The sequence below is a fragment of the Euprymna scolopes genome, chromosome 8 (genome assembly GCF_053919585.1).
Source record: "Euprymna scolopes isolate OS-2025 chromosome 8, ASM5391958v1, whole genome shotgun sequence".
NCBI classification, from domain to species: Eukaryota; Metazoa; Mollusca; class Cephalopoda; order Sepiida; family Sepiolidae; genus Euprymna; species Euprymna scolopes.
This window is the reverse complement of record NC_136489.1, coordinates 162058982-162085824: the sequence shown is the minus strand read 5'-3', so window position 1 is coordinate 162085824 and position 26843 is coordinate 162058982. Positions and strand designations below refer to the sequence as shown.

The 26843-nt window shown below is 36.1% G+C and overlaps 1 protein-coding gene across 1 annotated transcript in view; it reads left to right on the top strand.

Annotated features, from left to right (window-relative positions):
* Positions 1–26843, top strand: part of LOC145283971 (protein farnesyltransferase/geranylgeranyltransferase type-1 subunit alpha-like) — a 39931-nt gene that overhangs the window by 3911 nt on the left and 9177 nt on the right. The window contains exons 2-6 of the mRNA XM_080133068.1: positions 7858–7972; positions 10070–10174; positions 17017–17127; positions 19136–19297; positions 25147–25209. Of these exons, the coding sequence (XP_079989194.1) occupies positions 7858–7972; positions 10070–10174; positions 17017–17127; positions 19136–19297; positions 25147–25209 (556 nt within the window). The remainder of the gene's footprint in view (positions 1–7857; positions 7973–10069; positions 10175–17016; positions 17128–19135; positions 19298–25146; positions 25210–26843) is intronic.

The window sequence follows — 26843 nt, the reverse complement described above, 5'->3', positions numbered from 1 at the left end:
GTCTTTTTCGTATAAATAAAGCGAAACTAATTGAACAAAACTGCCAACTCCCGGCCTTCGACCGGGTAGTATCTGTTCTGTAATTGGTCCTTAGTCAATGTAGGGGAAACCCTTCATACTGAGACAATTACTATTTATTTGGATACTGCCAGATTGACCCTTTTTTTTGGAGGAGTTGGTTTTCCCCCACATTAAAAACGACCTTCATGGGAGGTTTAAAAGCAATGCTATTTCTGCAAGTCATCTTTTTGATTGAGTACGAATTTGAACGCTTAACATTTCCGGTCGTGTCGTGGAGTAGTGGTAGGATGTCAGATTTTCTTTCGCTTTCTTTTCTGCCTTTGTGTCATGGGTTCGAGCCTGCATACTGCCTACTACCACTTTTCTTTACACCTACAAACACTCGGGCAACGTCGGACACTCAGCCGAGTACAAAAGTGAATCTGGTTTCCTGAAACAAAAAATAGATGATGACAAAAGATCCCTGTTTTTAGACATTTTAATCAAAATCCAGGTGGTAGGGGATCAGCTTGAGTTAAAACGTGTTGCCTGGGGATTTTTTTTACTTTCAGTTTTGTTTATTTATTTATTGTACCTCACTTATTTTTGTTTATTGGGGAAGGGGGCGGGGAGGCAATGGTATGTAATGGGTACTACTCTACGGATTTCCATACTTACAAAGTCAGTTCTGATATTGACGGAGATTTCTTAATCAATCCCAGAAATGGCTGATGCTTAGTGTCGTCTGCCTTGGTACTTCTACAGGATTTGAAGCAAACTTTTTTTTTTTTTTGCAGCGGAGGGGGGGGGGTCCTTGGTAGACAAAGGAAAAGAAGGTGCTTATGAACTTTTGCCACCGCGTTATTTTTAAATAGTTTTTCCAGGTTAAATTCAATCTTCACGATATCTTTTTTTTTTTTTTTTAAATTGTTAGGTGGAAGCACAGAATAGTTACAAAACACCCTCCCCTCCTCATGTTAAGAATGACTTTCAAAATAATGTTTTTTCAATACGGTGGAAAAAGTGCACAAGTACCGAAAGAAAGAATCATATTTTTGTCAATGTTTGTTTCGATTTACTTTGCTCCTCGTATGGTATAAGATCAGTTTTTAATGTGTATAAATCTAGCTCCCCCCCCCAAAAAAAGGATGCGTACCCGCCTCGTTGCATCAGCATTTCTCGCCAATGAGGGTATTCCAACTGATCAGCATAAAATCTATCTTCCCACTGGAAAATCAAAGAAAGATGATCTCCTGAGACCGAACAGATACAACACTCTGAAATAGTTATTTGCACAAAATATAAAAAATTACAAGTTGAACAAATTAGGCCAATCCAAAGTGTGGGTATAATGGTCATCTTTGGTGACAAATACTTAAAATTGTCTGCCCTACTCTTAACTACAACTATCTCAGTAACCACAATACCATATTCGCTCCAGAGGCTGTCCTATTTAAGTTTAACCCAAACTTGAAAAAGTTTTATTGAATCATAAATATATACAGAGATTTCATTTCATTGACGAGGGAGTGGAGAATAAATAAAAAAAATACCAAAAATTCGTTAGTAAGGCCCTTCCAGCCGTTTCTAAAGAATAGATTGCTGATTTGACAAACATAAAAACGTAATAGATGAAAATGTATGACTTAAATCCCTCAGGGTTCCATCCTGGGCCAAACTCTCTTCCTGGTTCATGTTTAAAAAGGATGTGTCCTCTATAGTATCCGACCTGACAGAATGGTTAATTGTAGGTATAGACCGTTTCATACCCTCGAAAAAGTTCCAACAAAAATCTAACAGCCAGCCATGGTTCTCTCCAGAATGTGCTGCTGCCATTGCGCACAGAAACCACTTTTTTCACTGCTTCCAACGTAATAGATGTATGGAAACTAAAGTCGCTTTCAGGACTGCCAGCAACCATTGTAAGAAAGTAATAAGGAACGCAAGAGTGTTGTATGCTCAATCTGTTAAGTCCAAAGTAGCTGAGCAGCGGCTTGGTTCCCACCAGTTTTGGCAAATAGCAAACAGAATCCTGAACAGAAGCGTGTGCTCCATCCCAACTATCATCAATGGACCGAAGTTAATCTCGTCAGCATCAGACAAAGCCAAACTCTTTGTCAAGAACTTTGCAGCTAATTCTACCCTTTGCGACCAAGGCCGCCAACCCCCAATATTTCCTCCTGTATCAGAAAACACGCTATGTGATATACGTATATCTGTACGTGATGTTGCCAAGCTTATCAAAAACCTTGATTCCAGTAAAGCAACTGGCCCTGACGGTATTCCAATTATAGTACTCAAAAAACTTCAACCTGAACTAGCGCCCATACTTACAAAACTGTTTAAACGTTGTCTTAAGGAGAATAATTTCCCATCTCCCTGGAAAATCTCATCAGTATGCCCTGTATTTAAGAATTCAGGTGATCGCTCATCCCCCTCTCAGTACAGGCCAATAAGTCTCCTGTGCGTCATGAGTAAGTTGCTAGAATCTGTGTTAAATACAGAAGTAATCAACCATCTCAACAAAAATAACCTTCTTAGTGACACTCAATATGGTTTCCGTTCTGCTAGATCTACAGCAGATGTGCTTACAGTTATATCACATAGGATTAGCAAATCTCTCGACGGTGGCAATCTTTCTAGGGCAATTGCTCTTGACATATCTAAAGCCTTTGATAGGGTATGGCATAAAGGTTTACTTCATAAGATCGCTAGCTATGGTATAGCTGGAAAAGTCTTCTCAATTATTAAATCATTTCTTTCTGATAGGTTCATAAGAGTAGTAGTTGAGGGGCAAAAATTAGAAGCTCACAGTATTAATGCCGGTGTCCCTCAGGGGTCCATCCTGGGCCCAACTCTTTTCCTGATCTACATTAATGATCTTCCAAATCACATCCTTACATCATTTGTAGACATTTATGCTGACGACACTACCATTTATGGTAGCACATCTAAGACAGTAAATGACCAAGTTCTCTCCAATTCTCTCTCCTCTGATCTTGAGCACGTAGTACAATGGGGTAAGGAGTGGCTGGTTACTTTTAATGCATCTAAAACCAAGCTTCTCTCCTTACATCATCAACATTCTAATCCACATTTGGCATCAATTGAAATGAATGGCTCTCGTCTTCTGGAGGCCTCAAGTTTTGACAAGCTTCTGGGCTTGACCATTACTCCTGATCTTAAATGGAACACGTACATCAAATCTGTTGCCAAGGCCGCTGGGAAAATGGTGAGATCTTTCTATCGATCCGGTAAATATCTCACTGCTGATGCTATTCTCTATCTATATAAGAGCCAGGTACGTCCAAGGATGGAATACTGTTGCCACATCTGGGCAGGAGCTGCTAGAAAGGACTTGTCCTGCCTTGATAGAGTTCAAAATAGACCTCGTAGCCTCGTAGGAGATGTCCTTTTCTCCTCCTTGCAACCTCTATCTCACAGAAGAGATGTTGCAAGTTTGTCTCTGATGTATCGTTATTTTCATGGAAAGTGTTCGACTGAGCTTCAATCTATGGTCCCCCCTCGCCAAACTTTCACAAGAAACACTCGTCTAGCTGTAAACACTATCAATAATTCCCCCCACTCTTTATCTGTGCCTAAACCTAAACGTAGATTCCATGAACAAAGCTTCTTTCTTAGAACTGCACGCCTGTGGAATTGTCTTCCGTTTTCCAGCTTTCCGGCTGACTACAATATGGTTGTGTTCAAGTCTAAAGTAAATAAGTTCTTGATGAGCCGTTCCATATAAGTTATCAAATTTACCAAATTTTCATTACTAATGATTACTATATTGTCCAATTTCTACTGTACACTCTTTAACCCTTATCCTTGAGTGGCCTCTGGGCCTTGATAATGTGGTGATGCCTATGTAAAAAAAAAAAAAATAAAAAAAAATAAGCAGGTCAGTCTCTAAGTAGGACCAGTCTCTCGAGGTTTATCATAGGTAGGGGAGTATAGCCAATCGGCAGAGGATGAGAAGAAAGGCGTAAGTGGCACACGTCTCCGCTCTACCCTTTAAGGAAAGTTTCCTTTGAAGCCAAGAGTTAATTGACCGTGCGGGACCTGTTAGGTTGGTGACTCTCTTATGAACCCTGTCTAAGAGTGATAGACTAGTAGCAGATGCATAAGCCCAAATATGGCAACAATACTCCATACAAGATACTCATAGGTGCAAGAGCCCACCTTCTTTGTAGCAGCCTTGACAATGCCCTTGATGTGTCTGTTCCAACTCATGTTCCCTGTGAACGTTAAGCCGAGGACTTTGAACGAAGTCCTTTCAGGAAATGTATCTTTAGCCATGGTAATTAGTGGTTGAGAAGGTTTTCTATCTATAATATAAAAGCGAAAATGTGTTTGTGTGTGTTTGTGTGTGCTAGTAATTATTAAAGGAAACGAGCTTTGTCTTGGCAGCATTGAACGTGACTATCCATTTTTGTGCCTATTCTACTACAGATTGGGGAGATCTTCCTTTAGGGTTTCCGATATTGCATTGGACATGCATTCATTCGCAAGCATTGCGTTCATAATGCAATTACATGATGGTTGGGCGAGGATAAACCAGTTTGTGTGCACAGTTGATGAGAACGCAGATTTGACGAAAGTGTATTTGAATGGCGAGGTTATTAACGTTGTTCAGAACTGTTCTGTTTTTAATACTATTGGAGCACAGGGAGGAGTTGGTGCTCGTATAATTGTAAACGAGGAGTGGATGGAGTTCATTCAGAGAATTTCTGCTGTTAGTATAACCAGCAGAATGTTACCACTTGCCAACTAACAGTAGAATCTATCCGGCTTGTGTATGCAGTGAGATGATTTATGGAAGCAAAAACGTGGCCAGTAAAGGTTTAGGGCATGCATTGAGAGGAATGATATAGTAGATATATGATATGAGTTTTAAAGACTGTCTTAAATCTATTGATCTTAGAGCAGGGCTCTACGGACAAACTTATCTTTAGTTAACTTTTGACAACTAAATATTTTCGTTTACTAGCCAAATAGAAAAGTCACTAGCCAGACCCACATGATTTTTAGAATATGACATCTTCGTTCTGTGACGAGTATGTACATCATAAATATTTTTCTGTGTGTGTGTATGTTTTTTTTTTTTTTTTAATAAGTGTAATTCTAAATATTAAATCTGGACAGCATAAGAGAGATGTGTGCAGAGCAGGAGACTTTGTGGGTTTGGCCACATATGGATAAAAATGCTTGTGTTAATAAATGTAGAACAGTTGAGGTAGCAGAATAAATTGGTAAAAGATCGTCATGAGTCGCATCTTCCGCTTGGCGTGGATTGCGAACCCACATGACTTATTTTTAGCCATTCCTTCTAATCCAGGGAAAGTTGGTTGATGGATGTCCAACTGTTGAGAGATGTCCAACCAAAAACATTTTCTCTCCACCTTCTCCTTGGCTTTCCTCTGCCTTTTTTACCTTCATCTAAAAAAATGTCAAAAACACTAGAGGATGACTTCCAATCTGTAGTGGAATGGGGACATAAATGGATGGCCACATTCAATGCTGCTAAGACTAAACTGGTTTCCTTCAATAATTACAAGAAACCTTCTCTGCCACCAATAGCAATGGCCAGTGACTCCCTGTCTAGAGTACATCTTTAAAACTGCTTGGCCTAACATTCACAGGAAACATGAGTTGGAACAATTATATTAAAAACCTTGCCAGGGCCGCTGCGAAAAAAGTAGGCTCTCTCTACCGTGCTAGAAATCTACTGACACCTGAAAGTATCCTGTACCTCTATAAGGCCACCATTCGCCCATGTATGGAGTATTGTTGTCACATTTGGGCTGGTGCATCTGCTGCTAGTCTCTCGCTCCTAGACAAGGTTCAAAAGAGAGTCGCCAATCTGATAGGCCCTGAACTGGCATCTAAGCTTCAGCCTCTGTCCCATCGATGAAATGTTGCATCCCTCTGCCTGTTCTACAAGTATTTTAATGGTGAATGCTCTGACGAACTGCAGACACTTGTGCCCCCACGACGTAGACACCCTCGACAAACCCAACAGGCAGCTAAATCCCACCCCCACACAGTAGAGATCCCTAGATGTAAAAGATCTTTCTACTCCAGTAGTTTCTTCCCCAGAACCGCTAGACTCTGGAATTCCATTCCAGGTCCCTGCTTCCCTAACTGTACTGACATGCAGAAGTTCAAGTGTAACGTGAACCGACATCTTGCTGCCCAAATCCCAACATAGTTCCCCCGTAGTTGCTGCCCCTGATAGTAGCCCCCTACACCAAAGTGGCAATGTGCCTTGTTTGGGGTGAAAATGTAATAAAAAAAAAAAAAAAAAACATACCCTCAAAGCATAACTTTGATAGGCCAGGGGTTGATCGTTTTTGACATGGCCAAAAAGTTTAAGTTTTATCAAATATAGGGGGTAGGGGAATAGTTTGATGGATGGGTGGATTTTTTTTTTTTTTTTTTTTCAATCAAGTGATGTCCCTGTAATGTATTTCATGATTTTGAAACGCCTCAATGCGATTAGAATGATGCTGTGTTTTTGGAAAGTCGCCCAACACAGCCCGATTCTGTGTTTCAATGTTGTCTCCTAATCACTAGAGAAAATCAGCTTATGTCCTGAATAAATGAATTGGGTAACCTGTTGGATGGCTTTACTGTGAATAGTAATGTTTAGGTTAAACTGTGATTTAACTGTAGACATACATTCTGTTTTCTCTAGTTTTATTTCTAATCATATCTCCTTTGGTAAGGAAGGCGAAGGAAAATGTGTGAGGAGATGAGGAAGGATTTGAGAGTAAAAAGGATAAAGACCTAGCCAGAGATAGGTTAGAAGTCAAATTTTTTAAAACCGGCCAACACATGCTAGCATGTAAACAGACGATAATGATTTGTGTTGTGTTTTTTTGAAAATAAAATACAAGTAGAATTTTTGCCACTAAAAAATGGACAAAAGTTATAGCCCATTGATTTAAAATGAATGCTTTATGCCAAATTGATGAATATGGTTAAATCTGTGCCCATTTTTGCATTAAAAACTAATTTCTATTAATCCTTAACTGTGCAGTGAATGAATACCATAATGCTTAGTTTATTGAATGTTACTATAACAAAGGTCTATACAAAATTTTAGCTAGATCGACTCAGTGGTTTCATAGAAAAAGTGGAACAGAGAGAGAGAGAGAGAGAGAGAGAGAAATATAGATACAAAATTAAAAAATTATTATTCTTTAATTAGAATTTGATGAACAAACTTGTATAATTTTTAGCACAGTGTGCAACTTTAAAAAATTTTTTTTAAGAAACTCAAATACATTATCTTTCTTTTATATATGTTAAGCGTTTTATTTTTATTTTATGTCTGGGGTAAGTAATTAAAATTCTATCTATCTGGTCGGGCTCCTTGCCCGAACCAATGTGACCATTTCTTTCCAGATTTTCTTCAGGTCTTCTATCAGCTGCCTCAGATCTTCAGGATCAGAGTTGGCGTCATGTACAATTTGATGGATGTACATGGATCTAAGTCATCCTTGGCTTGTGCGCCCGTGTTGTGGAGTCCAAAGCAATATATTTCTCACCAGCTCTTGCTTGCTCCTCTGGTAGTGACTAGCAAATCATAGACATCGCTCCCTGATCAAATTGATCAATCATAATTCATGAAAAAGAGCAGAATGTTTTGTATTTTGTAGCTTTTTGTATCTAATTTCTCCTTATCATTCAAACTGAATGTTGAACGCAGTTTTGTGTCTTGAAATTGATTTTCACGTGTTACAAATCTTCAGCGTTCTTCTAGAATTTTCTGCAACTTTTATATTTTTTGCGAGAAATTTGTCTCGTCACTTTTGTAAAGTTTTTTTTTTTTTTTTTTTTTTTTTTCAGTTCAACATGTCTATGACTACTTTCGTGCAATCGTGGCAAAAAATGAACGCAGTGAAAGAGCTTTAAACCTGACAAAAGATGCGATTGATCTGAATGCTGCTAACTACACGGTCTGGTAAGTTATAAGTGAAATCAAAATTTTTCCTATTTTAACGATTCTACATCTACATATCAGGGTGGCAAGAAAGTTATAGCGGTTTTTAACTTTTAAATTTAGACAAACATGTCTCTGCTCTGCCGGGCGTTTGTGCTAGCTTAGATAAATACTTTTGCAGTTTTAACAAAAAAAAGCTACAACAATATCAGAATGTCTCGATTTACACTGAACATCTACAGAATGTCAACATCAATATATTACATATTAGCCTGGGTGCCCGTGTGTTTGGAGGTGTGTGTTGACCAAAAACAAAAAAAAAAAAAAGTTATAGTAGGCTCAAACCCGTACACCGAACGAGGAAAAGAAAAAAAAGTAACGTCTTTGTTGTTGCGCCCATCGCCAAACTGGAAGTGACGAAGGTTTAAATTAAGGCTAGTCAATCAAAAAGAGGGGATGACTTTTGAAAATATCGGCGAAAAAAGCGACCCCTCCCTGTAGAAAAGTGCCCAGTTGAGAGTGAAGGAATTTCTGTTTTTGGCCAATTTTTCGATATTTGTCGTCCGAAGGTTCGAGCTTCAAAATGATACTGATCTTGTAAAAATCTGTCACCTCTGTCGAAAGTTTTAGGCAGACATACAAACATACATACACACACACTAATAGACAGGTGAGATTTATATAATAGATGAATGAGTCCCCTGTGGAATTTCCATAGGTCACTCTAGTTATTATTAATAACTTTTACAACTTCTGTCATTAAAAAAGAAGACAGATTGGGTTTGAAAAAAATGTCTCTGTTGGCCTGTTAGTTTGAAATGTTTTCATCACAAAACTTTCAGATTGCAACAAATTATTTTATGAAATGTCCGTTCTTGTTTTTCAGTACTTGTGAAAATGACGTCATTAACCACTTGTTTGAAATCTTTTTTTTTTTTTCTAATGACGTTACTTGGTCAGCAGTTTGTTACTTTGTCTCGTCAAATTAATTGGGATATTTTTGATGCAATTGAGAGAAAAAGAGTACAGAGAACTGAAGAATTTCTTTTTTAACTTTTATATATATATATATATATATACATATATATATATATATATATATATATATATATACTAGCAGGGGTACCCGGTGTTGCCTGGGTGTTTGTAGGTAGGTGTGTGTTGGAGGATGGGGGGGGGTTAGATAAAAAAAGAAAAAAGTTTTGGCAGGAAGGTAGGCTCGAAAACAAATATTAAAAAAACAAACAAAAAATAACAACGAAAAAGTTTTTTGTAGGTGTGTGTGTGTTGGGAGGGGGGGGGGGTTAGATCCAAACTGCATTATGATTGGCTGATCACCATGTTACATCAGACAGCAGCTAAATCCGAGCTATTGCTCGGCATAATCCAGCTGTTGATGTCATTCTCCAGCCAAAGCCGAGCAAACACTGAGAGATGACTGATTCACAATATGCACCAGTACCAACATTGTTTTTAATCTCAACCGTGAGAAATATCATTGAAATTTTAACATTTATTTTTTAATAACCCAATACCCTTAACAAACCCGGCAAGCAACAAAATCACACCCCTACACTGTAGAGATTTCTAGATGCCATAAAGCCCTCTACTCGAATAGCTTTTTCCCTCGGACTGCTGGACTTTGGAATTCCCTCGCTGACATGAAGAAATTCAAGTTTAATGTGAACAGACATCTCATTGCCCAACTCCATAAATAGTATCCTTGCAAATCTGGTCCCAAATAGTAGCCCCTCACAACTAAGTGGCCATGTACTTTGTTTGGGGTGAAAGATCAATAAAAAAAAAATTTTTTAATTGAAAATATGTTAGGGTTGGTGAAGAGGGAACGCAAAGAATATCTTTCACAAAAATATTAGTGCATAAGTAAACAGAACAGATCTTGTGGGTTTTGAACTTGGTTTGCTGATTTTACGCACTCACATATTGGTATGCGATATCACTAGAAAAGTATGGAAAAAAAAATGTCATTAAAAATGTATGGAAGCCCTGAAATGAAAATTATGTACTGTTGTCCATTTCAATATGATTTTGCTCATGCTCATTCTGACTGGTATTCAAAACCTCATTTTTTTTATTTATTTATTATTTTTTTTTCAGGCATTATCGTCGGCAGTTGTTACAAGACTTGAAGTGTGATTTGCAACAGGAACTTGATTATATAACGGAAGTCATTCACGAACATGCCAAAAACTATCAAGTTTGGTAAGTTTTCGAAACCCAAACTTTCTTGTTACATTAAAGTATTAGAGATGTGTTTAGTCATCAAAATGTTATCAGATCAACAAGAAAGTTCTTGCGGTTTTAACTTTTAAATTCAGATGAATATATTTCAGTTCAAACAAAAATTAATTGATCGAAATAAGCACAATCAGGATCAACATACTTGCCAACGCAAAACAAGTGTATTTATGCCAGTAACATAAAAATCTTGCATTCTGGTGGTGGTGAAGTCACTGAAGGTGTTTTTGATATCGCTTAGGTTTTTGAGGTATTTCTCACACAGAAAGTTGTCAAGATGCTTGAAAAAGTTGTAGCTGGTAGGTGAGAAGTCTGAAGAGTATGGCGGATGAAGCAGAGTCTTGTAGCCCAACTGCAGAGTTGGTTTTATGGCACTAATTGGTGTCATGAATGCATGCAGCGAGGTGACAAGAAAGTTCTTGTGGGTTTTAACTTTTAAATTCAGATCAACATATTTCGGCTCAAATAAATTTATTGATTGAGATAAACACCATCAGAATCAATATACTTTTGCCAACGCAAAACAAGTGTATTTATGCCAGTAATGTAAAAATCTGGCGTTCTGGTAGCGATGAAGTCGCTGAAGGCGTTTTTGATATTGCTTAGGTTTTTTAAGCATTTCTCACACAGAAAGTTGTTCAGATGTTTGAAAAAGTGGTAGGTGAGAGGTCTGGAGTGTATGGTAGATGAGGTAGTTTCATAACCCAATTCTGCAGGGTCGGTTTAGCAACGTGCTGTCGAGCATTGTTGGGGAGGAGAATTGGTCCTTTTCTGTTGACTTATGCTGGGTGTTGTTGTCGAAGTTTCTGATACATTTCATCGATTTATCAACAGTACTTCTCTGCCGTAATGATTTCGCTTACATTAAAAAACAGTAATGGATGAGATCAGTCGCAGATAACCAAACAGTCAGCATGACCTGCTTTTTGATGCAACTTTGGCTTCGGGAAGTGTCGTGAGGCTTCGTAGGCGTTTAAACATGGAGCTGAGCATCACCAGTTGCTGTAAAGAACTCCCTTTTCATCGCAAGTCACAAGCTGTTTGAGAAAGGGTCGTTCTTTTTGCATAAAAGAAGCGAAGATGATATTTCGTAACGTTTCCTTTCATTGTTGTTCAATTCGTGAGGCATGAAGATGTTTTTTTCTTTCCAATCTCTCTCAAGTGGTTGGAAATTGTTGTATACATCACGTCTAATTCAGAAACAAGTTCTCAAACAGTTTAAACCGTTTAAATCACAATCATTTTAAAACAATTGTTTTCTTTTCAGAACATTGAAAACAAGATGGAAAAAAAAAAGCAAATTTGCGCAATTTTTTTCTTTCAATTCAACTAGATCGAAAAGTTGCAGAAACAACTTGCGATATCAATGAAGCGTTTGGCCCAGGAACCACTACTATCGGTTGAACTTTCATTGTTGTCCTAACAAGACAAAGAGGAAAAGAAAAAACCAAACATAAGTTCTCACAATGGTGGTTTAAGAAATTTTGTGGTGGCAACGAGAGTCTCGAAGATGATGAAGACAGTGGTCGTCCATCGGATGCTGACAATCAATTAAGATCTTTAGTCGAAGCCAATCCATGCACAACTGTTTGAGAACTTGCTTCTGAATTAGACGTAATATATACAACGGTTTCCAACCACTTGAGAAGGATTGGAAAGACAAAAAACTTGATACATGTGTCTCACAAATTAAACGACAATAAAAAAAAAACACTGTTATGAAGTGTCATCTTCCCTTTTCTGCAACAAGAACGACCCGTTTGTCAACCGGGTTGTGACTTGTAATGAAAAGTGGGTTCTTTACAACAACCAGCAATGATCAGCTCATTGGTTAGACGTTGACTAAGCTCCACGACACTTCCTGAAGCCAAAGTTGCATTAAAAGAAGATAACGTTGACTGTTTGGTAAACAAATGGATGAAATGCATTAGAAACTTCAACAACGACACCCAGCATTAGTCAACAGAAAAGGCTCAATTCTGCTCCACAACAATGCCTGACCGCACATTGCTAAACCGACCCTGCAAAAGTAGAACGAATTGGGCTATGAAACTCTACCTCAGCTGCCATACTCTCCAGACCTTTCACCTACTGACTACCATTATTTCAAGCATCCCGACAACTTTCTGCATGAGAAATGCTTCAAAAACCTAAGTGATATCAAAAACGCCTTTAGCGACTTCATCACCACCAGAATGCAAGATTTTTATGTTACTAGCATAAATACACTTGTTTTGCATTGGCAATAGTGTGTTGATTCTGATGGTGCTTAATTAATAAATTTTGTTTGAGCCGAGATATGTTCATCTGAATTAAAAACAGGAACTTTCTTGTCAACTTGCTAGAAATCAAATTGTTATTTTTTTTTTTTTTTTTTTTTTTTTACAATAAATTCACAAATGTTTGTTAACATATTGCACGGATATATTGTCAAGAAACTTTTTTGTTCGCTTAGTACTGATTTCTAAATCACATGATTTTTTTTTTTTTTTTTTTTTTTACACAGTGATCACCACTTATCAAGGCCCGGAAGCCACTCAGGGATAAGGGTTATTGCAAGTACATTGCGTTAGTGTGGAGATTTGATGAAGTGTTTACTTAAGGGGGCGGTTCATTAGGAATTTGTTAACGTTGGACTTGAAGACATCCAAGTTGTAGTCCGGTGGGAAGCAGGCAGACGGAACAGAGTTCCAAAGGCGTGCAGTTCTAAGAAAGAAGCTTTGTTCATGGAATCCGCGTTTTGATTTAGGCACAGATATAGAGTGGGGGAAATTTTTGACAGTGGATTCAGCTAGACGGGTGTTTTTCGTGAAAGATTGGCGAGGAGGGACCAGAGATTGGAGTTCAGACGAGCACCTGCCATGGAAATAACGATAAAACAAGGATAGGCTCGCAACGTCTCTTCTGTGGGAGAGAGGTTGCAGGATAGAGAAAAGGGCATCCCCCACTAAGCCACAAAGTCTATTTTGTACTCTGTCAAGGCAGGATAGGCTGTTTTTAGCAGCTCCTGCCCAGATATGGCAGCAGTATTCCATCCTTGATTTTCTCGGAAGTAGGTCCTGGATATGACCTAAAACTATATCTGATGGTGAGGCCCCAGCTTGTGGGCTTTGGGGAGTGTGGAGCCACCCTTTAATTGCCATTGCTCCCAGGTCCACTCTGTTAGGGTCCCAACTATGGGTTAAATAGAAACTGACTTGAAAACAACAAATATATTCTATAAAAAAAAATTTTCTTCAAAATCTTTGGATTCGGCATTAAATAACCCGAAAAGGGTTGATATGCCGTAAAACAAAAGCAACCAGAAGTAATATATCTCTTTTGTCTGTGTTACATACGGTCTCATCTTCTATCGGTTGAACTTTCATTGTTGTCCTGACAAGACAAAGAGGAAAAGAAAAAAACCGAACGTAAGTTCTCAACAATTATCAATGTCATATGTTGCTATATTGATTGCGGAAAGAGAAGAAAAAAAATTTTTGATTTAAGTTTTAAGAAGGCTGAACAATGCAAAGGTGTGACAGATAGACTCAAACTGACACAACTTAAGATATAATAAAAGTGAAGCCAGCAGTTTCACTTTTATTGATCCAATTCCTGTGTATATGTATATCAATATTTCACTAAATATACGTCGCAAAAAAAATTAAAATTGCATTATCAAAGGACTGCTTTAAGGTTCCTTATTTCCCAAAATTTTATTCAAATTCATGTGATATTAACGACGTTATGTCATTTTATTTATTATCCATCGCTTTATTGCAGATCTTTTACAATGCCAAAATAAAAAAAAAAATAAAAAAAAAAATGGGCGATTGAAGGTTATCGAAAAGCAAAGGATTGTTGCTGGACTCGCAGAATGATTGCCCATGTATAGAATGTTAATTGCATCAGGCGGTCAGGTGGTGTGTCCGTGATGTTATATTTTGAAAGTTAATTTCCAATTTCTGCAAACTGTCTTCATCTACAATAAAACCTACCATGCACGTTTGAAAGTCGAACACACACCTGACGAAGGGAAGACGTCCCTGCATATAGCATCACAGACACACCACGTGACTGCCTGACACAAGTAAAAACATCCTACATGTAAAATATTGTATTAAAAAAAAAAAAACAAATAAAAACAAATGGATGGAGATATATTATGTCATCTCCTATAAGAAACTCAGTTCTTATTGTTGAGCACTTTAAAGTTGAAATAGAAAGTCGTTTATCTAAGCGCGCATGCATAGATCATGATGTTATAATCATTAGATCACTATGGCCTGATGTTACAACATTTAAAAAATAAATATTCAAATTTCAACCATATTTCTCGCGGTTGAGATTAGCCGTGGGGTTTGTCCCTTGCTAATGGAGTCAGTGGCCATGTTCGAATCTCCCAACCGGTAGTAATCGTGTCAACATGCACTGATGATTTCCAAAAGGATGAAACACTAGTGTCTATATGGATTAAAAAATAATTATTGTAATAATTACATATATTACAATAGAAAAATGTGAGCATGAGAAGTAATATGGTTAAGCTTAAACATGGAAAAGTAAAGGACTAGTTGTTAAAACTGGAAAAGAACAGGACAAGATATTCTAGTAAAAATATAACTATAAAATATTGCAGCATTAAGAATTGATTATATAATATTAAATTTAATTTTTTTTTAAAATTCTTAATGCTGCAATATTTTAAGTTATAAATTTATTTTACTAGAATATCTTGTCCTTTTCTTTTCCAGTTTTAACAACTAGTCCTTTACTTTTCCATGTTTAAGCTTAACCATATTACTTTTCATGCTCGCATTTTTCTAATGTAATCCATTGATTTTTTTTTTTCCCAGGCTTCCAATAAATTCACTTGTTCTTTGTTTAATTTCAGTCTTAATTTTTGCCCCCATAAACATAACATACACATATGTAATAAAATGTACGGTACTCAGATGCTTTCAATAAAATCCCCCCCCCCCCAATTATCTCCCTTTCATTTTCTCTGTTTCACTTGTTACTTCTCTTTTTGCGAGAGCGGTGAATTGATAGTAACAGTAGTTTCTGAAGCGACGTGGTTGCTATGAAAGCCAGTCATAAAAAAACGTCACTCACCTCTTTTATGTTATTTTTATTTTACAATTTTGATCATAACTTGTTTTACGGAACGAAAATTGAACTTTCTTTTTTTTTCACAATATACGAGGGGTGTGCAATAAGTAATGGCCCTGACCCACTTCCAGTTGTCTGATCTAGCTGAAATTTTGCATGTGCAATGATTTATATCTCTACAGGTTATGTGGCAAATTACAGCTCTGAACTAATTGTGGTTTCTGTTTTACAGGTGTTTGAAATGAGTCAGGTGTGAAATGGAGCCTGTTGAATGTCGAGCAGTGATTCGGTTTTTGTATTTGAAAGGACGCACACCACAGGAGACTTTTGATGAAATGAAAGAAACTTAGGGTGATAATGCCCCATCATATGACCTTGTAAAACACTGGCATTGTGAATTCAAACATGGCTGAAAGTCTGTGGAAACTGCTCCCAGACCTGGTCGTCCCCACCTTCTGCCATTGATGAGGCATCTGTCCGTCAAGTTGAGGTTGCCATTTTGGAAGATCGGCGCATTACTATTCGCTAAATAGCCCAAGATGTCAAGATTAGTACAGGGTCTGTGGAAACTATCATTCATGACCATTTGCATATGCAAAAGGTGTCTGCCAGATGGATTCCCCGGTTGCTTACACCATTCCAGAAGCGAGAACGCGTCGAGTGCTCAAGGATGAATTTGGAGATGTGCCAAGAAGATAAGTCAAAGTTTTTCAAAAGACTGATTACACAGGATGAAACCTGGGTCCATCACTATGATCCAGAAACCAAAGCCCAGTCAATGCAGTGGAAGCACTTGGACTCACCACCTCCAAAGAAGGCAAGGGTGCAGTCCTCCGCTGGCAAGGTCATGCTCACAGTCTTCTGGGACCAGGACGGAGTAGTGATGACAGATTTCCTGGCAAAGGGTACCACAATTACAGGAGCCTATTATGCTTCACTTTTGAGGAAATTAAGGGAAGCTATCAAAATGGGGAGGTGGGGCAAGATCAGCAAAGGTACCCTTCTCCTGCAGGACAACGCTCTGGTCCATAACTCGCATGTCGCCAGATCAGAAGCACGGGCGTGTGGTAATGAAATCCTACCCCATCCTCCCTACTCTCCTGACCTTGCACCCTCTGACTTTCACCTCTTCCCAGCCATGAAGTTGATTTTGAAAGGAAAGCGTTTCCCAGATGATGCAGCCTTGATTTCTGAAGTCACGTCGTAGTCGTAGGAGCAACCTGGGGTGTTCTACAAAAACGGTCTCCAGAGCTGCATCAAACGATGGGAGAAATGCATAACTCTGGATGGTTCCTATGTAGAGAAAGACTAATAACTGTGCCAAGTTTTGTTGCTCTACTCCTATGGGAAGTGGGTCTGGGGCATTATTTATTGCACGCCCCTTGTAGCTAAGAAGGTGAGCTATAAACTGTAATAATTGTTTGAAATTTGGTCAAAAAATGAGCGAGCGATAGAGCTTTAAAGCAGTTCTAAATGACTAAAACTGCCACATATATTCAAACACTACCATGTTTAGATGATATATGGGTATACATATAAATTGGATCAATAAAAATGAAATTGCATAGCTTGTTCCACCATTATATCTGAAGTTGTGCCAATTTTGCATTGTTCTGCTTTCTATAAGCTATAATTCTTTCATATATACACATTAAACAATGCTTTAAGCAAACTACTTTAACCTATTATTAAAAGAATATATTTCTTTGCAGGCATCATCGGCAGGTTATTGTTGAATGGTTGAATGATGCTTCAAAAGAGTTGTCTTTCACGTCTAACATTCTCCATATAGATGCAAAGAATTACCATGCCTGGCAGCACAGGTAAGCACATTTCTATACAATCAGTTAAAGTGCGCTTTTAATATCCATCAGCCAATCCATAAGGAAGAAAAATATATGCATTTTCTTGAGTAAAATTAACTAAAATAAATTTTTCAGTTCTTCTCCAGAATTTCCGTAAATATTTAAATAAAAAAGATAAAGAAAATTTGTATGGTGTACGCGCCCGTGACAAAACGAACATTTTATATTACAAAAATGTTAAGTGATCAAGTAATTTTATTTTTATAAAGAAAATCATTTTTAAGTAATATGAATTCGTAGGCATTACAACATAAACCTAGTAAGTTATCGCCCTTGCTTTTTTTTTCTCCTTTTTTTTTTTTCACAAAATTGCAGACGAGATAGCCACTTTTCAAATGCTCATAAAATTTTGTTTCCTTGTTTTAAAATAAAACTACTTGATCAGTTTACATGATTTTTGGAATATGATATCTTTTTTTTCATCATTGGGTACATACATCATATCATCATAGGTATGCTGAGTCTCTTAGCTGCATCCTCAGTGATTACTGCCTTCCATAGTTGTTGTTGTCTGACCACATTTTGGCCAACTAATCCTCTGGCCTGCTTTGGGTAGGATTGAAAACACTATCTTCAAACATTGCTCACCTGGAACTGTAGAGATTGAACACCTTTATCCACTGTGCTACAAGCCCTGAAGGGCGATTAAAGTTGAATTTTTAAAAAAATTCTTTCATTCTTACCTGAATCGTTGGGTCCGTACCAAATGGTATTATGTAACTTTATTTATTTTTTTATTGGATTTCTTTGAGACGAGTAATTTGCAAATTTATTTATTTGCAGACTGTTATTAGGGCTATGGCAACAGCATATTCTTTTCGTTGTTTTGACTCTCGAGTGTATACCTGTTGATATCGCATATGTTTTTATATAGAGTGATGTGGTTCTCGGTTGATTAACTGTGTCTGTGTCGGATATATACTCAAGTCAAAACAATGAAAAGAATATTCTGTTGTTATAGCCCAAGTTATCATCATCTTCATCGTTGTTGTTGCGTCACCATGTTTCGGCCAACCATTCCTCTGGCCATTTTTGACAACAACAACTATGGAAAGCAGTAATTACTAAGGATACAGTTAAGAGACCCAACCTTCTTATCCCCTCGCGGTTAGCCACCTGAAGAAAGCCAGAGGAATAGTTGGCCGAAACGTGATGAAAGAACGACTATAAAGATGAGAAGTCTGCAAATAAATAAATAAATTATTCATCTCAAAGGATTCCAATAAGAATAATGATTGAGGCTGAAGGCGGCTACATTGAATAGATGTCAGGTCTACTACATAATCAAGTTACCTGAATTGATTTTTTTTTCAACAAAAGTTTTAAAATAAAGCTGTAGAGTTGTTTTCTTTACGACGGCAAATTTATCGTTCCACTCTTTATTTAGAACATCTATTACTTTTTTTTTTTTTTACACAGTGATCACCACTTATCAAGGCCCGGAAGCCACTCAGGGATAAGGGTTATTGCAAGTACATTATGTTAGTGTGGAGATTTGATGAAGTGTTTACTTAAGGGGGCGGTTCATTAGGAATTTGTTAACGTTGGACTTGAAGACATTCAAGTTGTAGTCAGGTGGGAAGCAGGCAGACGGAACAGAGTTCCACAGGCGTGCAGTTCTAAGAATGAAGCTTTCTGATTGATATTCTTGAATGCATTTAATTAGTTCAGTCAATTTCCTTTAAACATTGCGAAACAACAACTATGAAAATGAGGATAAGCAGTTCACAAATAAATAAATTACTCATCTCAAAGGATTCCAATAATAAAAAAAAAAGTAATAATAATAATATATTACTCTGTGTTATACAGTTCTGAAAATCAAGATAAAAAAGGAAACCATTCTGTCATCGACCCATGCACACATTTTTTATGGATGTACAATTGTTTTTCTTTGAAATATTTTGAACTTGTTCGAAAGGGCATAATTTGTGATCATTTTTTTTTTTTTTTTTTTTTCTTTCAGGCAATGGGTGTTGAAAAAGTATTCCATATGGGAAAACGAATTAGATTACGTTGACAAACTTTTGAATATAGATCTCCGCAATAACTCCGCTTGGAACCATAGGTATTTTGTGATTTGTAATACAACCAAATTCTCAGATGAAATTGTTGCAAGAGAGATTAAGTAAGTGCAAAGCAGTCATATTTTTTTTTCACATTTTTTTGTTTGTTGATGCGATTTAAATTTTAGTTGTTTACAAAATGAATATCTCGCCAATTATCTCAGAAAGCATTTTTAATGATTATAAATAATTAAACGAGAGCTGATAACAAGAAACTCTGCGACAAAACTAAGCGTTGCAAGTAAGAAAGCAATAAATGAAATCATCAGAAAATATCATTAAACAAAGAATTATGATTTTATTACGTGTAATTAAAATAATGGTTTGATTTGACAAGGATTATTACGTTTTTTTTTTTTGTTTTTTTCCAAACAAATCAATCAAGTTTCTATATTCTTGGTCCCCCGACAAAAGGAGAGTGGACCTGTAAATTCACCTTTGTCCGTTCGTCTGTCCGCACTTTTCTCAATAACTATGCCTCGGAAGTTTTTGAAATTTTGCACAAACACTAAACATGATATGAGTAAAAAAGTAACAGAATGGATTTTTCGGAAAAACTTTGGTTTCCCTCTCCTACGGATGCTTTTTAGGTTAAAATGGCTAAAATTGACACTTTTGTGCTTATTAAAAAAAATTGATGCCTTGGATTTTTATAAAACTTTCTGAAAAGTTGTAACTAACTGATTTCTCTATAATTTTGTTTGTCTATACTTCACAATAACTTTTGGGTGCGCCCCAGGGGTTCTTTTAGGGCTGGTAAAAACACTCCATTTTTGGGACTATTTTACATATTTGTCCAAAATTTTTCTGTGTATGTCTATTTAGCAGTTTTGCATGGTGCTGAACTCAAATTTAAATATGTTAAGGCCTTGGGGACTATACTTAGTCATTTCTTTTTTTTTTTTTTTTTTTTTTTTTTTTCATGGTGCAGAACTCAAATTTACATATTTTAAGGCCTAAAACTGTACCATTTGTTCATTTTCACCAGGATTTGATGTCCTCTGGAAACTTTTGGGGCTAAATGGAAGGGGGGGGGCTGAACTTAGTAATTTTTTTTATGCCTCGTTCACTGTGCACTCATGGGGGATCATGCATGCTTCACTTGTTGAGATAAGGATTCATAATTCATGTTGTTTGGATTATTCAAATTACTGTTTTTATCATGAGTGTTATTTTAACATTTCGCTGACGTAACCGACTTTCGTCAGGTGTATCCTGTCAAACATGGAAATCTGCACGGAAAAAGTACTTAGTAAAATTTAATTGTAAATTACACTCTTCTGGAGGTTGAAGGTTCAATTCTTAATGCAGGCAATGTTTAAAATACAATTGAGAATTACTTAGGACTTCTACCCAGACATGGATGATGGAACGAGATCATGCTATACCCGTGGATTAAATGAAGGGTTCCATTTGAAATTCTGTGCAGATTCCTGGAGTTCTAAAGAAGATCAGAAATTACATTGTGAAAATAACACTCAAGATGGGAAGGGTAGTCCAAAGAATCCAAATCCATGAAGCATGGAAATAAAGACCTGGCCAGAGATAGGTTAGTTTGGAAGTCAATTTTTTAAAGACTTTTTTACAACACTTGCCATCATGTAAGACTGATGTTAAACCAATGAATATGATGTTTGTTACTAACTGTACTTATTTGGCGTTGCCTGGGAATCTTTACTTTCATTTTTGTTTTGATTTTTATTTTTTCTAAATAGTTTAGAAAGTTTAAACAATTGATTTTATGTTAATGTTTTATTCTCCCTTTATAAACTTATTGGATGCAGATGACACCTCAATCTATGGCAACACTTCAAAGGTCAGCAATGACCAAGATTTTTCTGATTCTCTCTCGTCTGTCTTGAGAATGTGGTGCAATGTGGAAAAAAGTGGATGGTTAATTTTAATGCATCGAAAACCAAGCTTCTCTCCTTTTATCATAAATGCTCTGACTCCCATCACGCCCCAATTGAAATGGATGGCTCTCATCTTGGGGAAGCAGCATGAATTGACCCTTACTCCTGTCTAAAATGGAACGCATCAAATTTGTTGCCAAGATTACTGGAAAAATGGTTGGATCATTCTACCGCTCCAGCAGGTGTCTCCCTGCCGATGCAATCCTCTATCTGTATAAGAGCCAGATACATCCTAAAATGGAATACTGTTGCCACATCTGAGCAGGAGCTGCTCGGCATGCCCTATCCAGCCTTGATAGTTCAAAACCGGCTTCGAAACTTAGTAGGTGATGCCCTTTTCTCTTCCCTGCAACTTCTTTCCCACAGAAGAGATGTTGCGAGCATGTCTCTGCTCTATCGTTATTTTCATGGCAAGTGCTCGACTGAACTCCAATCCATGGTCCTCTTGCCAAACTTTTACAAAAAAAACACTTGACTAGCTACAACGTTTATATATGATTTCCCCTACTCTCTGTGGGTGAATCTAAATTCAGATTCCATGAACAAAACTTCTTTCCTAGAATTGCCCGCCTGTGGAACACTGTTCTGCTGGCTTACTTCCCAGTCGAATACAACACGGTAGCCTCCAAATCCAATGTAAATAAATTCTTGTTGAGCCTTTCCAATAAATAATCAAATTCTACGCAATTTACACCATTAACACTACACATGCACTTACATGCATTAACCCTTATCCTCGAATGGCCTTTGGGACTTGATAAGTAGTAACTCCCCTGTAAAAAAAAAAAAAAAAAAAAATAATTGCAAAATATTTCAATACATGAGAATTTGTAAAAATAATTTTAAGCCAATTTAAGTAATCGTTTCAACAGTTTAAATGCTTCCAAATTCCCTTCAAATTTCAAAGAGTCACAAAGTAATTATTTCTATTAACAAAAAATTAAAATGACTGGTTTGTTTACAAAGAAACCAAAATGCATAATGATGGATTTTAATTTTGCAATGAAATTATTTTTTTTAGATATCTAAACTGTTTTATTTTACACTGTTGCATTTTTTATTTCAATAAATATTTGATTCAGTAAATAAAAAAAATAAATGTGCAAGTCGTATAGAGGTGACAAACACGCATACAGGCACACAATTTTTATACTATAGATTATATATATATATATATATATATATATATATATATATATATATATATATAATCAAGGTACAGTTTTATGCTCATCCAGTGTTTAAAATAAAGCAACAACAAAAAGTTTTTAAACAGTGATTTGCAAAAATCTATTTATATATTAAAGTGAGAATGTTTGAGGATACTTCTCAACCTATATACTCAAAAAAAGTTTTATCTACAGACATGAAATTCAGTATGTAGAGCATTCAGACATGTGGAAAACTTTTTAATCTGTTTTCATCCGGAAAAGGGGGCGGCTAAGGGGTCTAAATTCAAAAATTGGTATGTGGGAGACTTCCAAATTTTTGTCTTTTCAACTGTTTCATGACTGCATATGTGCGATCATGAAATCTGACAGTTTCCTTATCTTAAGTATGAGTTGGTTTGAAAACACTATTTAAAAAGTCATGGCAAGCTGGTGTAGTGGTTATCCTATCTTTAGGTTTCGGTTTCAGCTTGAGTATTTTTTTTTTTTTTTACTTACAAGAAGTGAACAGTTTAGAAAAAACATGATACTTGCATGCACATGTCTCAGTTTCTTTCGTTTTTTTTTTTTTTACTTTCATTTTTTTAAGGAATTTAATGTTATGTTTAATATCTATGGTATTTCTGTTTATACTAAATAAGAATTCTGCATTAATAAAAATATGATATTTATGCATATTTTACGACCGGGCAAGCTGAGTAGCTTGCTAGTATTCTCCAAGCATGTTTCCTAATCGTATACTTAACGTTTCGTTAAATTAAAAAAATCATGAACTGAAAACAAAGAAAAATCTATTTCGATGATGTGTGAAACGTCGTAACCGAATGTGACTGCTGCCAAAAATACTGACAGCAACATTGGATAACTAAAATTACATCTACACAACATTGGATAACTAAAATTACATCTACACAAAAGCTGTTATAAAAGCTACATTTCAAGCATTTAATTCAGAAATTTACATTTTTTATAAAATTTACATTTTTTATAAAATTTACATTTTTTATAAAATGATCATTTTACACTTTTTCAAAATTATAAAACAAGGGGTATAAATTCTATGAAATTGTATGAAAACATTCAACAACCAAATTTAATAATGAGTTCTAACCTCCACTGGTTTTGATGACTTCAAAACTTCTTTGGAGCATACTAGAAATAAGTGTTTTCATTAAGGTGTGGAAGATGTTGCTCCAAATTCTTAAGATGGCTTCACAAAGTTCATTTTTTTATTGAATATTGTTTGCCATTTCGATAAACATCTCTTGTCATCCATCTCAAAACATTTTCAATTGGGTTCAAGTCCGGTGAGCATGCAGAATGGACCCCATTTTCTTGCAGAAAGGTCAGGGTTCGTCGTGCAACGTGAATTGCAGCATAATCCTGTTGGAATAACCATCCATCCCCACACAAACAGTGGCCCTCCATCATCAACAATGCTTTTTGTAGCAGGCTAACATAACTAGCCACTGTCTGATGACCCTGCACCACCTTCATCATCCCTCTGTAAGAAAAGATACCTCATACCATCAGGGACTCTCCACCACTATGACGTGTGGAGAAAATTTCGGAAGGTATGTTTTCGTTATGCCAATATCGTTGGAAGCCATCAGGTCCATCTAGATTGAATTTTTCCTCATCAGAAAACAGGACTTCCTTCCACTTTTCTAACATCCCTGTTTGGTATTCACAAAGAATTGTGACATGGAAGCAGGCAAAGAATTTGTTTACCCTTTTTATGAACTGTGCCTTTTTGTCCTAAGTGTTGTCTAATGGTTACTGGACTGCAATCAGCATCAGTGACTGCCTTAATTTGACAAGAAAAAAGTCGCCTGTCTTTCACAACAACCCGTCTTATTCTTTTACTCAATGCAGAAATTTTTGGAGCCTACCAGTGGATTTTGTTTTTCCATAATTCTCACTATTCTTTAACAAGTTGCAAATCAGTTTTACTGCGATTTACATTAGCTGCAATCATTCACTGTGACAAATCTTGCTTATGGAAATCTAGAATTTGAGCATGCTCAACTTCAGTAAGTTTGCTTGCTTTAGGCATGGTTACACCTTTACGTAGTGATTGCTAATTTGTAACTGAACTAAAAAAAACAATTTATACTCCTGGTCTTAGAATTTTCATCAAGTGTAAAATGCTTCATTTTATAAAAATGTAAATTTCTGAATTAAATGTTTGGAATGTAACTTCTTTCTTTTTTTTTTTTTTTTTCCATAACCTTTTAGATTGTAATATTGGTAACATTAAGTGGGAGAAGTTTAAAATCTGTTCTTTAAAAAAATAAAAGCAAGTTTAAAATCTGTCCTTTAAAAAAATAAAAGCAAGTTTAAAATCTATCCTTTAAAAAAATAAAAGCAAGTTTAAAATCTATCCTTTTAAAAAAATAAAAGCAAGTTTAAAATCTATCCTTTTAAAAAAATAAAAGCAAGTTTAAAATCTATCCTTTTAAAAAAATAAAAGCAAGTTTAAAATCTATCCTTTTAAAAAAATAAAAGCAAGTTTAAAATCTATCCTTTTAAAAAAATAAAAGCAAGTTTAAAATCTATCCTTTTAAAAAAATAAAAGCAAGTTTAAAATCTATCCTTTTAAAAAAATAAAAGCAAGTTTAAAATCTATCCTTTTAAAAAAATAAAAGCAAGTTTAAAATCTATCCTTTTAAAAAAATAAAAAGGTTTCTTTTTAAAGATTTTCAAGTGATCTTAAATTTTTGATCAGGAGTGTATGTTCATCAATATTATCAACAACAGCAGTAGCCACTTACTGTTGTCATCTCTTCATTGTTTTTAATTATTTTTTTCTGTTTTTTTCGTTTCCAGTTATACTTGGGATTTCATTGAACAAACTCCACACAATGAAAGTGCTTGGAATTACCTAAAAGGGTAAGTGTAAATTTTTTTTGTGTGATGAGGCCCATTTTATATATATTACAGTCTCGTCTTCACTGATGGTTTATAAAAGACCATCAGTGAAGACGAGACTGTAAATTTCATATGTATAGACTTTCTGGGGATGATCAATCAAAGAGCAGGCAGTTAAACTCCATATGTTCTTATGTTCATATTTTAGAAAGATTCACTACACGCGCTTAACAACAACATTCTGTTATTTTTCTGGTCGCTTCATCTTTTTGGTGAACATCCTCTTCCTGATATGATTTCTTTGCATAGCTGAAGTTTGAAAGCAAAAAAGCAAAATCTTATAGCTGGAAAACTTGTCCAAACGACATAAATGAACCACATTAATTTTTTTTTTTTCTTTTTACATGGAGGTCACCACTTATCAAGGCCCGGAAGCCACACTGCATTTCTTAGTCTATCTCACAAAGTTACTTAAAGCTAATGTTTTTGGAAATGTTTTTAAAGAGCGACTCAGCACTTGATCATAACATAGAAAACACCATTTTGTTTGTGCATTCGGTATGTACAGGTAATTCTAGTAATTAATCACACTCCTTCCAAACCCCACTGCAGTGTTTGCCAGCATGTAAGCACATGTGTGGTTTTTCAGTGGGAGGCTTAATAATAATTGGAACAGCTCTCACAATGTTCACTCTCTGGATGTGGCTATAGGCCTAATTTCAATGTGATGTAATGACTTTTTTTTTAGTAAGTTAGGAAATGTAGTGTTTACGGTATGTTGTTCAACAAGTTTTAACAATTTAATAATTATTTAATGAAACCATTTAATGGCATTTAACGCATGCATTCACATTATTATGGTATATTAGGGCTCATGCAATGTATGTGTTCAAGTTATTATGGTACATGGCATGGTACGATATGTAAATTCAACAAGTTTTTAACAATTTAATGAAACCATTTAATGGCACTAAACACATGCGTTTACATTATGGTATATTACAGTTCATGCAATGTATGCATTTACGCCATTATCGTATGTGACAAATTATGTTTAAAAACAGTAACTGCACTTGGAATCTACAGCATATCATTGATTAGAATATCTGATTAGCAACATTTGCGTTCGTTGCATGTAAGTGTGCAGCAGGTTTGTTTTATATATGAAAATCGAAATAGGTTTGTGCAAAAATGTTTTTATATATAGTTGAACGTCAAAAAACATTTTTGCACCAACCTAATATATGATAGGAAATCGACATTCATGCCACATATAAAGTACTTAAAAACAAAATGCTATATCAATTAATCAAAGCGTTAGCACACACCAACTGAGGTGCTGCTACATTACTAAAACTGTAGCGATCCTTAATTAGATCCAAACTTGACTACAAGTGCTACATGTATGGAGCAGCCAGAAAATCATGTGAAGAAATTGGATGCGATACACCACTAATGATTGAGATTGGCCTTGGGAGCCTTCCAAACCTCTGTTGCAGAGAGCCTGTATGTGGAGGCTAATAAACCATCACTGCCCTAAGAAAACAAAAAATAGCTCCACAATATAACTTAAAGCTCACATCATGCCCATCAACCAACATGCCTGAAGGCTAATCCAACCAAAACGTTGCACTCAAGATGAGAACAATAGTCTG